The following is a 12,856-nucleotide window of genomic DNA, read 5'->3' on the forward strand; positions in this document are numbered from 1 at the left end:
CAGGCAGTGATAATTAAGCTCGTAGCAAATTCTAGCTGGGTACCTTTCGGATAGCTTGAAATGTAGTGATCTTCAGGGAGAGGAGACACCAAGAAACAAGTAGATGAAGACAGAGATAGAAGAAACAAATTTAATTTTCATGGGAGGGAGGAAAGAAAAAAACCAAAAAAGCAAAAAACAAAACGGAAATGCAATGGGATAAGCGGGTTAGAGTCTCCACCTGGGGCTGAGGCAGCTCAGGCCCCACTTCTGGCTGCCCCCCTCAGCTTCCTCAGGTCACCACCTCACTCCTGAGTCCCCCCAAAATCCAAACTGCTCATCAGCTCAACCACTGATTTGTCCCCTTCATGCACAGCTTAAAAGCAGGACCAAACCCAGTGTTTTTGGGGAGAGGGTGACACGAGAAGCCACTTTACAGAGGAGTTCACTGCAACAGATGAGAGAAGATTGGGTGGATATTTTGGTGCAGAAAATTCTGAATTGGGGGGAAAAAATAACCAGCAGCCTGTGTAAGGAGCAGGAAACCATTCCCAGAGTAGCTGGCAAGAGGTGTCTGTCGCAGTGAATGTCATTTCATTTCTCTGTGACTGAACAGCAAAGGAGGAAAAAAAACCCCAAACATTCCCTACCCAAAACTGCAAAAAGAACTGGAGACCCTGGCTGGGAATCCAGCTATAAATCAAGTGCTGCTCAGGCATGAAAGACCATGCCCAGCCTTTCCCCCCGCTGCTCTCTGCTGCCAGCAGGGATATTTTACCTTCCAAGGTCTCGTCGCCATCCGAGATCAGCTCGTCGTCGGAGCAGATGTTGAGGATGTTCACGAGCATCTCGGTGACTGCAAGAGGCACAGACAGAAAGGTCAGAGAGGCCTGGCCGTGCAGAGGGATTTGGAGGGCCAGGGAAGGATTTCAAGGTCGTCTGTGCCTTGCAAGTGGGAGCCTGAAGACACTTTTAGGCACAGCCTGCTGGTGCCCGCAGCGGCGCCGGAGCAGACGACACACGCTGCAGCTTCTGCCAAGGAGGTGGATGCAGGCCAAGCACATCACAGAGGAACCAGACGTGGGGAAGGAGGTGCCAACATTCCTGCAGAACAGCCTGAGCTCCCTCAAGGTCCCCCCTCCCCATCCTCACCCACACCAAAGCCACCTGGCTCTGAGAAGGGCCAAATTTCGAGAGGGGGGGGATTCGACCTTTGGTGCCTCAAAGTCAAAAAATCCTTTGGGAGTGGTGAGGGTGAAGCTGCACCCCAAATATACGAGATTGGGGTGGAATTTAATCTCATCAGGATCAGTGAAAATCCTTTTGGTGAAAAGCTGAGGCAAAGTCTTGGTCATATTTTAAGCTGCCTCGCCTTGTTCAGAATGAAATAAGCCTTGGATTGAAGTGAATGCTTCCTTTTTGGTGGGCCAGGAGCCAACAGGAATTTAAAATTCCTCTGCTGCAAACCGAGAGAAACATCTCCAAATTCTGAGGTGGGGCTACAGCACCCAAGAGCAGCCCCACCAGCAATGCAGGAAGAGCAAGAAAGGAGTGTTTTATTGGTAAAAGCTTTTTCAAACAGCTGGCTTTGCATGAATTTAACCCAGTAATGAAGATCTCCTTGAGCCTGAAGTGCTGTCCTGTGCTACCTGGAGCTGCAACACTCTCCCAGCAGTGTGGGACAGGTTTGTGACACTCAGGCTATGAGGAGCAGTCACTGGGAGTTTGGAACAGAACCCCAAATCTCTCTTACCCTTTTCCCCTACGAAAGGCAAGGACCATGTGAAGACATCCATGAAGTTTGGAAGCCAGTAGGGGTGAGGGGAACAGTTGAACTGCCTGATGTTCATGACGTTGTTTTCATATTTCAGTACAGCAGCTGGGGGAGAAAAGGCAGAGAGAATAAATGTCCATGGGCACTTCCCACCTACAGAATCCTGGATTTGAAGGATCTTAAGGGCAGCAACACCTTCCACTATCCCAGGGTGCTCCAAGCCCTCCCAGCCTGGCCTTGGGCACTTCCAGGGATCCAGGGGCAGCCATAGCTTCTCTGGGAATTCCATCAGCCCCTCACCACCCTCACAGAAGAAATTCCTGCTCAATCTCCCATCCAGCCCTGCCCTCTGGCAGTGGGAGCCATTCCCTGTGTCCTGTCCCTCCATCCCTTGTCCCCAGTCCCTCTCCAGCTCTCCTGGAGCCCTTTTAGGCTCTAGAATGAGCTCTGAGCTCTCTCTGGAACTTTCTCTTCTCCCTTGGGCACTTCCAGGGATCATGGGGCAGCCACAGCTTCTCTGGGAATTCCATCCCAGCCCCTCCCCACGCTCATTCCTTCCAAAAATCCCACCCCAATCTCACTTTTCCCTGTTTGGACCATTCCCTGTGTCCTGTCCCTCCATCCCTTGTCCCCAGCCCCTCTCCAGCTCTCCTGGAGCCCCTGTAGGCTCTGAGCTCTCCCTGGAGCTTCTTCCTCTTTCCCCCCCAGCTCTCCCAGCCTGGCTCCCTCTGTAAGTTTGATAAAACCTTCATTATCAACACTCTGTTATACTCATGTGGCATCAAGCTACCAACTCTCCAAAATGAGAAGAGAAATTTTGGTTTCCTCTGGTTGGTTCTCAGCTTAGAACACTGAAACTCAAACAGAGCCAAGATTCAAAGTGAGGGGTGAAAACCTCACAGCTGGAGAAAATTCCACCATGATCCCCATGGTTTAGGGGCAGAGGGAAGTGGGAAACTTTCCTACACTATCAGCTCCTGTGGGATGGCAGCATCCATCAGAAGGGCTCCATTCTCCTGTGCTGGCAATGAAAGCTTCATTCCAGGCCTCATGACTCCACAGTTAATTGCCACAGTAACACATTAAGTCAACCACTTCAGCTCAGCACACAAAGCTCTCTTTCATTCCAGGCACAAGAATGTGACTGGAGGAGAGGGTTTGTATCAAAAATAGGGTGGTTTTTGTATCAAAACCAGTGTGGTGGCAGCTGGAGCAGGACAGGGATTGTCCCTCTGTGCTGGGCACTGGGGAGGAGCCTCAAGGGCTGTGTCCAGTTCTGGTCCCCTCACTGAGACCTGGAGGGGCTGGGGGGGATCCAGGGAAGGGAACAGAGCTGGGAAGGGGCTGGAGAATCCCTGAGGGAGCTGGGACGGGGCTGGAGCTCCAAGAGAGGCTGAGGGAGCTGGGCAGGGGCTCAGCCTGGAGCAAAGGAGGCTCAGGGGGCCCCTGTGGCTCTGCCCAGCTCCTGCCAGGAGGGCACAGGGACAGGAGCAGAGGGAACGGCCTCAGGCTGGGCCAGGGCAGCTCAGGGTGGGCACAGCAGGAATTTCCCCATGGAAAGGGGGCTCAGGGCAGCTCAGGGTGGGCACAGCAGGAATTTCCCCATGGAAAGGGGACTCAGGGCTTGGAACTGCCCAGGGAAGGTTGGAGTGCCCATCCCTGCAGGAGTCCAAGGAACAGATGAAGTGACACTCAGTGAAAGGTGGGGACTGGGCACAGGTTGGACGCAATGGCTTGGAGCTCTTTTCCAATTAAATTATCCTGTGATTTTGGGAGGGCAGAGTGGGAGAGGGATTTCCTGACCCCCCCCAAAAGCAGCAGAGCCTTAGCCTTACCCTTGTTGTTATAGACATCTAAGTAATTTGGTGCAGAGAAGATTGTGATTAACGAGGGAAAGCCCGTGGTCTGGCTCTTCCTGTACATTCGGTACCTGAAAAACAGAGCACGAGTTAAACTCGGTTTAACACAGCCCAAACCTGGTTTAGCACAGCCCAAACCCGGCTCAGCACAGCCCAAACCTGGTTTAGCACAGCCCAAACCTGGTTTAGCACGGCCCAAACCTGGTTTAGCACGGCCCAAACCCGGCTTAGCACGGCCCAAACCCGGCTTAGCACGGCCCAAACCCGGCTCAAACCCGGTTTAGCACGGCCCGAACCTGGCTCAGCACAGCCCAAACCCCGCCCAGCCCAACCCAAACCCCTCCCAGCCCAACCCAAACCCCGCCCAGCCCAACCCAAACCCCGCCCAGCACAGCCCAAACCCCGCCCAGCACAGCCCAAACCCCGCCCAACCCAACCCAAACCCCGCCCAGCCCAACCCAAACCCCGCCCAGCACAGCGCAAACCCCGCCCAACCCAAACCCCGCCCAACCCAACCCAAACCCCGCCCAACCCAACCCAAACCCCGCCCATCCCAACCCAAACCCCGCCCATCACAACCCAAACCCAGCCCAACCCAAACTCCGCCCATCCCAGCCCAAACCCCGCCCAGCCCAACCCAAACTCCGCCCAGCCCCGGGGCTGCAGCACTCACCCAGCGTCCTGGGCTTCATGAGCTCGGATTACGGATAACAAACTATTGTTCTGCAAAAATTCACACACTGCAGGATAACTGCAAAACAAAACGGGAGGAGAACTCAGCTGAGAGCAAAGGAGAGCTCAGAGCTCGGGTGGTCTTGGTTTCTGGGAGCGGCCACTTGTAGGAAACATCCAGTTTCTGTCCAGCACCAAATATGTTTTATTCAAAAATTATTCAAATTATATATTTTTATTCAAAAATTCATTGCAAAGGGTTCTGTTAAACCTTTCCATAAGTGGACTATCAGCACAAATCCTTTTTTAGCAAGGAAGGAATACTTCCTAGAGATCCAAGTGCTGCAAACCACTCATAGGGCCAGTCCAAAGAAGCACCTCTACTGCTTGAGATCCCAATTCTACAAAGTAACTTATCCAAAGACAAATCAAAATTCACATTTATCCAAAGACATCTCAATACTCAAATTTATTCAAAGACAGCTCAATATTCACAGAACCACAGAATAATGAGGTTGGAAGAGACCTCTAAGATCAAGTCCAACCTATGCCCTAACACCTCACCCAGACTATAGCACCCAGTGCCATGTCCAGGCTTTTTTTAAACACACCCAGAGATGGTGATTCTCCCTGGGAAGAGCATTCCACTACTTTATTATTATTTTGGTGAAAAATTTTTTCCTAATATTCAACCTATACCTTCCCTGACGTAGCAAATACTTATCCGAAGACAGTTCAATATCCAAAGATAGCTCAATATTTAAACCTATACAAAGACACCTCAATGTCCAAAGACAGCTCAATATTTAAACTTATCCAAAGTCAGATCAATATCCAAAGACACCTCAATATCCAAAGACAGCTCAATACTCAAACTTATACAAAGACAGCTCAATATTTAAACTTATTCAAAGTCAGATCAATATCCAAAGACACCTCAATATCCAAAGACAGCTCAATACTCAAACTTATACAAAGACAGCTCAATACTCATACAAAGACAGCTCAATATTTAAACTTATCCAAAGACAATATTCAAAGAAGCAAAAAACAAAGAAGAATTTGTGTATCAGAGCCAAGTGAGGAGAATTTCACGTAGACTGCAAAGCCCCCCAGAGTGGCCTGAGCATGATTTTGGTGTGAGAGGAGAGAAATGTCCCCTGAACCAGCCCTCACCTGTAGAAATAGGAGCAGCCTCGGACAGTGTTGTGGGCAAAGTGCTCCAGGGTTTTCTCGTTGCCGTAATCCTCCGAGGGATCCGACCACAGCAGGTCACACATCGGACCAAAGGCTGGAGGCTCCTTGAACCTGTCTAACTGGAGAGGGGACACAACATCAGCAGGAGCTGGGGCAGGATTGATTCCTCTTTTGTTCCTCTGTACATGTCCTGGATTGCCAAGCAAATGGTGTTCTATTCGCCATCTGCATGGCAGTTGTCTTCTGTTAAATGAGCAGTTTGCCTTGTCTCTTCCACCCCCACTCCTCCCTCTGGGAGACATCTGCTGATAAGAGGCCACTGAATGTCCCTGCATGGCTGATAAGAACTACAGCATCCCATTGGGAGATGTGAGCCCAGAGGGAGGAGCCAAGCATTCCTGCCTGGATATAATCTGGGGATTCTGGAACACCAGCCAAGCATTCCTGCCTGGATACAATCTGGGGATTCTGGAACACCAGCCAAGCATTCCTACCTGGATATAATCTGGGGATTCTGGAACACCAGCCAAGCTTTCCTGCCTGGATACAATCTGGGGATTCTGGAACACCAGCCAAGCTTTCCTGCCTGGATATAATCTGGGGATTCTGGAATACCAGCCGAGCATTCCTACCTGGATATAATCTGGGGATTCTGGGATAACAGCACAGCTCTGCTCAGAGGGAGGAGCCAAGCATTCCTACCTGGATATAATCTTGAGTTTCTAGGAATAACAGCAGGGCTTTTCTCCACTGGATTCCCCAGAGGAGCAGCAGCTGCCTCTGCCCCTGGATCTCCAGAGGAGACTCCCCCCTTGTCCAGGATCCTGCTCCAGCAGAACCAGCCCTGACACTGCAGGAGGGCTGAGCCACAATTCCAATGGCACTGCTGCCAACACCCTGACCCACAGGGTGTCAGGCTGGGTTCTGACTCTGGCAGGGTTGGTTCAGTTCAGCATTGTTTATTTTATCCTTTTATTTTCTTCCCTAATAAAGAACTGTTATTTCTTGCTCCCATATTTTTTGCCTGAGAGCCCCTTAACTGAAAATTTAGAGCAATTCAGAGGGAGGGTTTACATTCTCCATTTCAGGGGAGGCTCCTGCCTTCCTTAGCAGACTCCTGGCTTTCCAAACCAAGACAGTACAAATCCCCAGTAGGATGGGACTGCTGTGGGACACCTCTTGAGCTGTTTTATTTTCCAGCATCAGCTTTATTATATTGTTATGACAATGGGAAGATTTAATCAGTTCACATTTTAGGCAGCAGACAACTTAATGTTACAACTCACTTTATAAGTTTTTTGACCAATCACACAAAGCAAAAGCACATTGACAGTAGTTCCATCCAACCACTATCAGCACACCTACCTTTGGCTAAAACAATGCTTGCTTATTTCAAATACAATACCTGCTTGTGAACCTTAAAACACAATGTGCAGAGCTATATTATTAAGCTTAGAACTTCCTAATATCTTGTTAGATAGACTTTTCAGTAGCTTATGGATTTATTTTAGACAAGCATTAATACACAGACCATTGGTCTATTTGATTAATACATTGTTCTATTTGTTTTTACTTTTCTACTTTTTACATAATTTTTCTGCTGACCAATCTCATGGCTACTGCTTAGCTCCAATCCCAATTCTGTTGTTTCTCAGGCCTGCCTTTTGTAGCTTTCTCCAAACCCTCTGATTTTATGGATTCCCACAGATTCCCACCCTCCCAGCCCCAAATCCACACAGGAGCGAACCCCAATGAGCACAGGGAGGGAAGGGAAAAGCTCCTGGAGCTGACTTACTTTCCTAATGTCATCTAGACACGTGATTTCTGGAGACAGGCCCCCGTGGACACACAGGAATTGCTGGTTGAGGAGGGCAGCAAGAGGAAGACAGTCGAAGGTGTCCATGCACGCGTCGTACACTCGCTCCGAGTACTTGATTCGACCTGCAGGGAGGAATCAATCAAGCTCTGATGGCCTCAAGTGCCCATCAATAAACTCCAGGAACCCAGCTCCTACATCTAAATGGCTCACAAAGCAAACTTGGCACCTGGTAGTGAAAATACTGATTTGGAGTAAAACTCTGCACCAGTGTATTGGTGAAAATACTGATTTAAAATCAGCAGTGTATTCATGAAAATACTGACTTAGATTCAACTCTGCACCTGTGTATTTGTGAAAATATTGATTTACAATCACCTGTGTATTGGTGAAAGTACTGATTTAAAATCAGGAGTGTGTTCATGAAAATAGTGATTTAGAATCAAACTTTGCACCTATGTATTCATGAAAATACTGATTTAGATTCAACTCTGCACCTCTGTATTTGTGAAAATACTGATTTAAAATCACCTGTGTATTGGTGAAAGTACTGATTTAGAATCAAACTCTGCACCTGTGTATTTGCAAAAATAATGATTTGGATTAAAACTCTGCACCAGTGTATTCGTGAAAATACTGATTTAAAATCAGCAGTGTATTCATGAAAATACTGATTTAGATTCAACTCTGGACCTGTGTATTCGTGAAAATACTGATTTAAAATCACCTGTGTATTGGTGAAAGCACTGATTTAGAATCAACTCTGCACCTGTGCATTGGTGAAAATACTGATTTAGAATCAAACGCTGCACCTGTGTATTTGCAAAAGTAATGATTTGGATTAAAACTCTGCACCTCTGTATTTGTGAAAAATACTGATTTAGAATCAAACTGTACCTGTGTATTCCTGAAAATACTGATTTAAAATCAACCCTGCACCTCTGTATTTGTGAAAATACTGATTTGAAATCACCTGTGTACTCATGAAAATACTGATTTAGATTCAACTCTGCACCTGTGCATTGGTGAAAATACTGATTTAAAATCAACTCTGTGTATTGGTGAAAATAATGATTTAAAATCACCTGTGTATTGGTGAAAATACTGATCTGGAATCAACTCTGCACCTGGAATCAACTCTGCACCTGTGCACTTGTGAAAATACTGATTTAGAATCAAACTCAGTACCTGTGTATTGGTAAAAATACTGATTTGAAATCTTCTGTGTATTTGTTAAAATAACGATTTAGAATCAAACTTTGCACTTGTGTATTCCTGAAAATACTGATTTGGAATCAACTCTGCACTTGTGTATTGGTGAAAATACTGATTTAAAATCACCTGTGTATTTGTGAAAATATTGATTGGGAATCAACTCTGTAGCTGGAATTAACTCTGCACCTCTTTATTTGTGAAAATACTGACATGGAATCAAACTCTGCACCTGTGCATTTGTGAAAATACTGATTTAGAATTAACTCTGCACTTCTGTATTTGGGAAAATACTGATTTAGAAACAAACTGCACCAGTGCATTTGTGAAAATAATGATTTAAAATCACTTGTGTATTCGAGAAAATACTGATTTAGATTAAAACTTTGCACCTCTGTATTTGTGAAAATGCTGATTTAAAATCAACTCTGCACCTGTGTATTCCTGAAAATGCTGATTTAGATTAAAACTTTGCACCTGTGTATTCATGCTAATACTGATTTGGAATCAAACTCTGCACCTGTGCATTTCTGAAAAGAATGACTTAGAATCAAACTGCACATAAATAATTGTGAAAATACTGATTTAGATTAAAACTCTGCACCTGTGCATTTGTGCTAATACTGATTTGGAATCAAACTTTGTATCTGTGCATTTGTGAAAATACTGATTTAGATTAAAACTCTGCACATGTGCATTTCTGAAAAGAATGACTTAGAATCAAACTGCACATAAATAATTGTGAAAATACTGATTTAGATTAAAACTCTGCACCTGTGCATTCATGCTAATACTGATTTGGAATCAAACTTTGTATCTATGCATTTGTGAAAATACTGATTTAGATTAAAACTCTGCACATGTGCATTTGTGCTAATACTGATTTGGAATCAAACTTTGTATCTGTGCATTTGTGAAAATACTGATTTAGATTAAAACTCTGCACATGTGCATTTCTGAAAAGAATGACTTAGAATCAAACTGCACATAAATAATTGTGAAAATACTGATTTAGATTAAAACTCTGCACATGTGCATTTATGAAAATACTGAGTTGGAAAATAATTGTTGGGTGTGTAAAAGAAAAGGATTTCTTAAATCTCTAATTGGACAATATTAATGTCCCTTCAATTTGTTTTCCACAACACCTGCACTGGGATCTGCACAAAGGAGGTGAGGTGCTCCCAAATCATGAAAATTGGGATCATGAAATAAATTTGGGATGCTGCTGAAGCCCCCCCATCACTCCCCCCATCACTCCAGACTCATCCTGAGCTGCTGAATTTGGCACAGCAGCCTCACACAGCCATGGGGGCAGGAACTGCCCACTGATCCTCCAGGGCTGACAATTCCAGAGATGGAATTGTCTCTCACCCCAGCAGAGGGGAAGAGGATGTTCCCATACATAAATCACAGTTTGGCTCTTACAGCAAGGCTCAAATCTGCTCAGAAATATCCTTTTTTTTTCCAGAGACACTAACAGGGCTTCTCAGGCAAAGGGAAAAGCAGCACCTCCTGTTTTCCAAAGGGAAAACCCAACCCCAGCTCCTGGTTCAGACTCAGCAGGAGCTCACCTGTTGCTGAAGTGAAGGGAGCGAGCCACCTTTGTTGGTTCAGCATCTGACTCCAATTTATTGATCAACCAGGCACTTTTTATAACAGTGTTAATTCACTTCATGCATATTGCAAAATCTGAGCTCCCCATAGGCTGCAGAGAAAAGTTCAGCTCCTCCTTTTGTTTACAACACCTGAAGTTTGTTCATTGAAACCACGATCAGTGTTCTCACCATGATATGAAAAGTTCTCAAAACCTTCATATCTGTTCTCAGAGCAGCCAAGGACAGAATGGTCTGAGAATCTTGTTGTTTATATAAAAGGTGGCTTAGAACCTTAATTATTGACAGAATCAAGCCTGGGAAAGGCTGCTTTTTCCCTTAGCTGAATCCCTTCATTGTAGTAAACCCCTCAGGTTTAGCCAGGGCCCCTTGGAGAATAGAATGCTGACACAGCAGCAAAGAAGTTTCCTGTCTCCAGGGACATCTGCCTTGTACCTTATCCCTATAGCCATGTACGGCAATATTGTGTTAAACCCTACCATTGGTCACTTATGGTCACTCTAACACCTTTGCCATTGGTCAGGATTGGATCCAGGCCAAGGGTATAAAAGTAGCATACTGTACCCCTACTAACTCGGAAGAAGAAGAGCTGAGACCCTTCATGGACCCCTACAATAAAGCCATACTCGTGGAACAGCCAGCGTCTTCTGCTTCTCCTCTCTCTACCGTCTGCTGGAGCCTTGGGCCAAGGGAAAAGCTACCTCGCAAGCAAAGCTGAAATCACAAGAGCTGCCTGATCACTAAGAGCTGAATATCTCCGTGCTTGCTAGGGGCTGACCCACGGCCTTGGTCTGAGAGCGAGCTGGCTTCTGGCACCCAGTGCCCTTGGGGACTGAGCTCTGGAGCTGTAACAGCTTGCATAGGATAAGACCAAGCTAGGCTCATTTACTTCATGGCCTCTTTCTTTAAGCCATGCTTGAACCAGGCTCTCCACAGCCTGTGTGCAGGTGAGGGGCAGAGCAGCCAGCACAGAGCTGGGAGCTGTTTCCCTGCTCATTCCTGAGTTAACAGAACAGGGGCTCATCCCCTCTGAGCCTTCCCCCATCCAGCAGCACCCAGAGCTGAAGGGATAAAGATTGGATTTGTGCCTTGCCCAGAATTATCTCTGGAGGTCGGGTCCTTGAGCAAGAATTCCCTAAAGGAGCTTTGCATTGAGTTCTCCACCTCTTTTATTCCTTGGAATGACAGACACCCATCGTTCCCCGACCTCCCCTCAGCACCGCTTTAAAAACATTGAAATGCTGTGCACAAACTCATCTTTTCACTGCAAAAACCATTGGAAAGGTAAATGATCCTCCCCAGTGCAAACAGGGAGGAGCAAATCCTTCCCCCATTGCAGCTCCAGCCACTGATCCCAGCTGCACAATCTGGAGCTGGAAGGCTTTTGGCACTGATTTCATGCTGGCAGTCAGGGAGGGGAGGATGTGTGTGCCTGCCTCACCAGGGGAGAAGTGTTCCCATTTCTTCCATCCACACTCAGCCTTTGAAACCAAAAAGGCCACATTTGGTGCTTAGCAGAACTTAAAGATTTGGGGTTTGGGGTATTTTTTATAGCAGGAAAACAAGACAACAGGTTTTTACAGCTCTGAGGCACAAAAATTGAAGCCCACGCCTTCTCACAACACCTTTTTTTTTTTTTTTAAATATATTTTAAAATGTATTATTGAAATGGATTCAAATCCTTCTCCCACTGCTGATACTTACATTCCTGCTTGAAGGTGAAGTACTCTGTGAGGTGCCTGCACTCGTGGTTCCCTCGAAGGAGGAACAACGTTTTGGGATGATTTATCTTTAAACTCCATAAATACAGCACGCACTGCAAGAGAGGCAAACAGGCCATGTCATAAAATCCTTTCCCAGGGCACTCATCAGCCTCAGGCTGCACTAAGAGGTTCTGGGAAGACACCCAAAGTGGAACCCAGCTCCATAATGGGCACTGCATCTTCTCCTGGCCAAGTGGGGAAAAGCCACCGGGATTTCTCTATATTAGGGCTGACTTGGAGAAGTGACAAATGAGGCCGTGGCCAACAGAAAGCAGCTCAGGGCTGGGTGGGGGCAGCTTTGCTTGCAGCACAAACCAAAGGATAAAAAAAACCCCTTTTGTAGAGCAGCAAAGCAGAAGCAGCTGTTTGCTCCAGATGTTCCACTGGGATGGAGACCAGCGAGAGGAGCAGGCAGATATTTGTCCACGAAACACCCAGAAAATTCAACTTCACCTTCCCCACTGATTTCCACCCCCACTGGGTTTTCTGCTTATGCTACAGTCATGTGAAGTTCAAGCTCAAAACAGGAAAAGCTGAGCCTAAAAAACAAGCTTAGCTTAGCAAAGCTGTCTGCCTTTGAAAAGGGCTTTCCACATCCCCTCTGTCAGCAGCAGCACCTGCAAAACAGAGCCTTTGATGAGGCACAGACCAAAGCCAGCCTGAAATGGGGTTTTAGCAGAAATATTTCATGTTGGTTTCCCCAAAAAAAGCCTGAGGGAAGGGCTGGGAGGGCTCACTCAGCCCGGTGTGCTCGGCTGTTATCTCACATGGGAAGTGTTATCACATTTCCCTCCTTGCTCTGGAGGGCTGGGAGGACAATCCCTAAGGACAGCAAGCTCCAGGAGCTGGATTAAAGGCTCTAATAGGAGCTTACCCTGGAGGCTGACAGGCTGCAGGACACGCCTGGGAAACAGGAACCACCACAAGTGTGTTTTACACCCTCCGAAATTCCCCAGCTGGGGCACAGA

At 46.6% G+C, this 12,856-nt stretch overlaps 1 protein-coding gene across 8 annotated transcripts in view; it reads right to left on the reverse strand.

The window, feature by feature from the left end:
• The window catches only part of PPP3CC (protein phosphatase 3 catalytic subunit gamma), a 79,036-nt gene that overhangs the window by 13,469 nt on the left and 52,711 nt on the right, over positions 1-12,856 (reverse strand). For all 8 annotated transcript variants that reach the window (XR_012583848.1, XR_012583847.1, XR_012583846.1 and 5 more), the window contains exons 4-10: positions 11,830-11,941; positions 7,277-7,422; positions 5,461-5,600; positions 4,286-4,363; positions 3,589-3,683; positions 1,733-1,858; positions 758-835 (exon numbers count right to left, since the gene is read on the reverse strand). Coding sequence is in view for 3 of the 8 variants with exons in the window: in XM_074559319.1 (XP_074415420.1) it covers positions 758-835; positions 1,733-1,858; positions 3,589-3,683; positions 4,286-4,363; positions 5,461-5,600; positions 7,277-7,422; positions 11,830-11,941 (775 nt within the window). In the remaining 5 variants the exon portion in view is untranslated. The remainder of the gene's footprint in view (positions 1-757; positions 836-1,732; positions 1,859-3,588; positions 3,684-4,285; positions 4,364-5,460; positions 5,601-7,276; positions 7,423-11,829; positions 11,942-12,856) is intronic.

This window comes from Zonotrichia albicollis, chromosome 26 (assembly GCF_047830755.1).
Source record: "Zonotrichia albicollis isolate bZonAlb1 chromosome 26, bZonAlb1.hap1, whole genome shotgun sequence".
Lineage (NCBI taxonomy): Eukaryota > Metazoa > Chordata > Aves > Passeriformes > Passerellidae > Zonotrichia > Zonotrichia albicollis.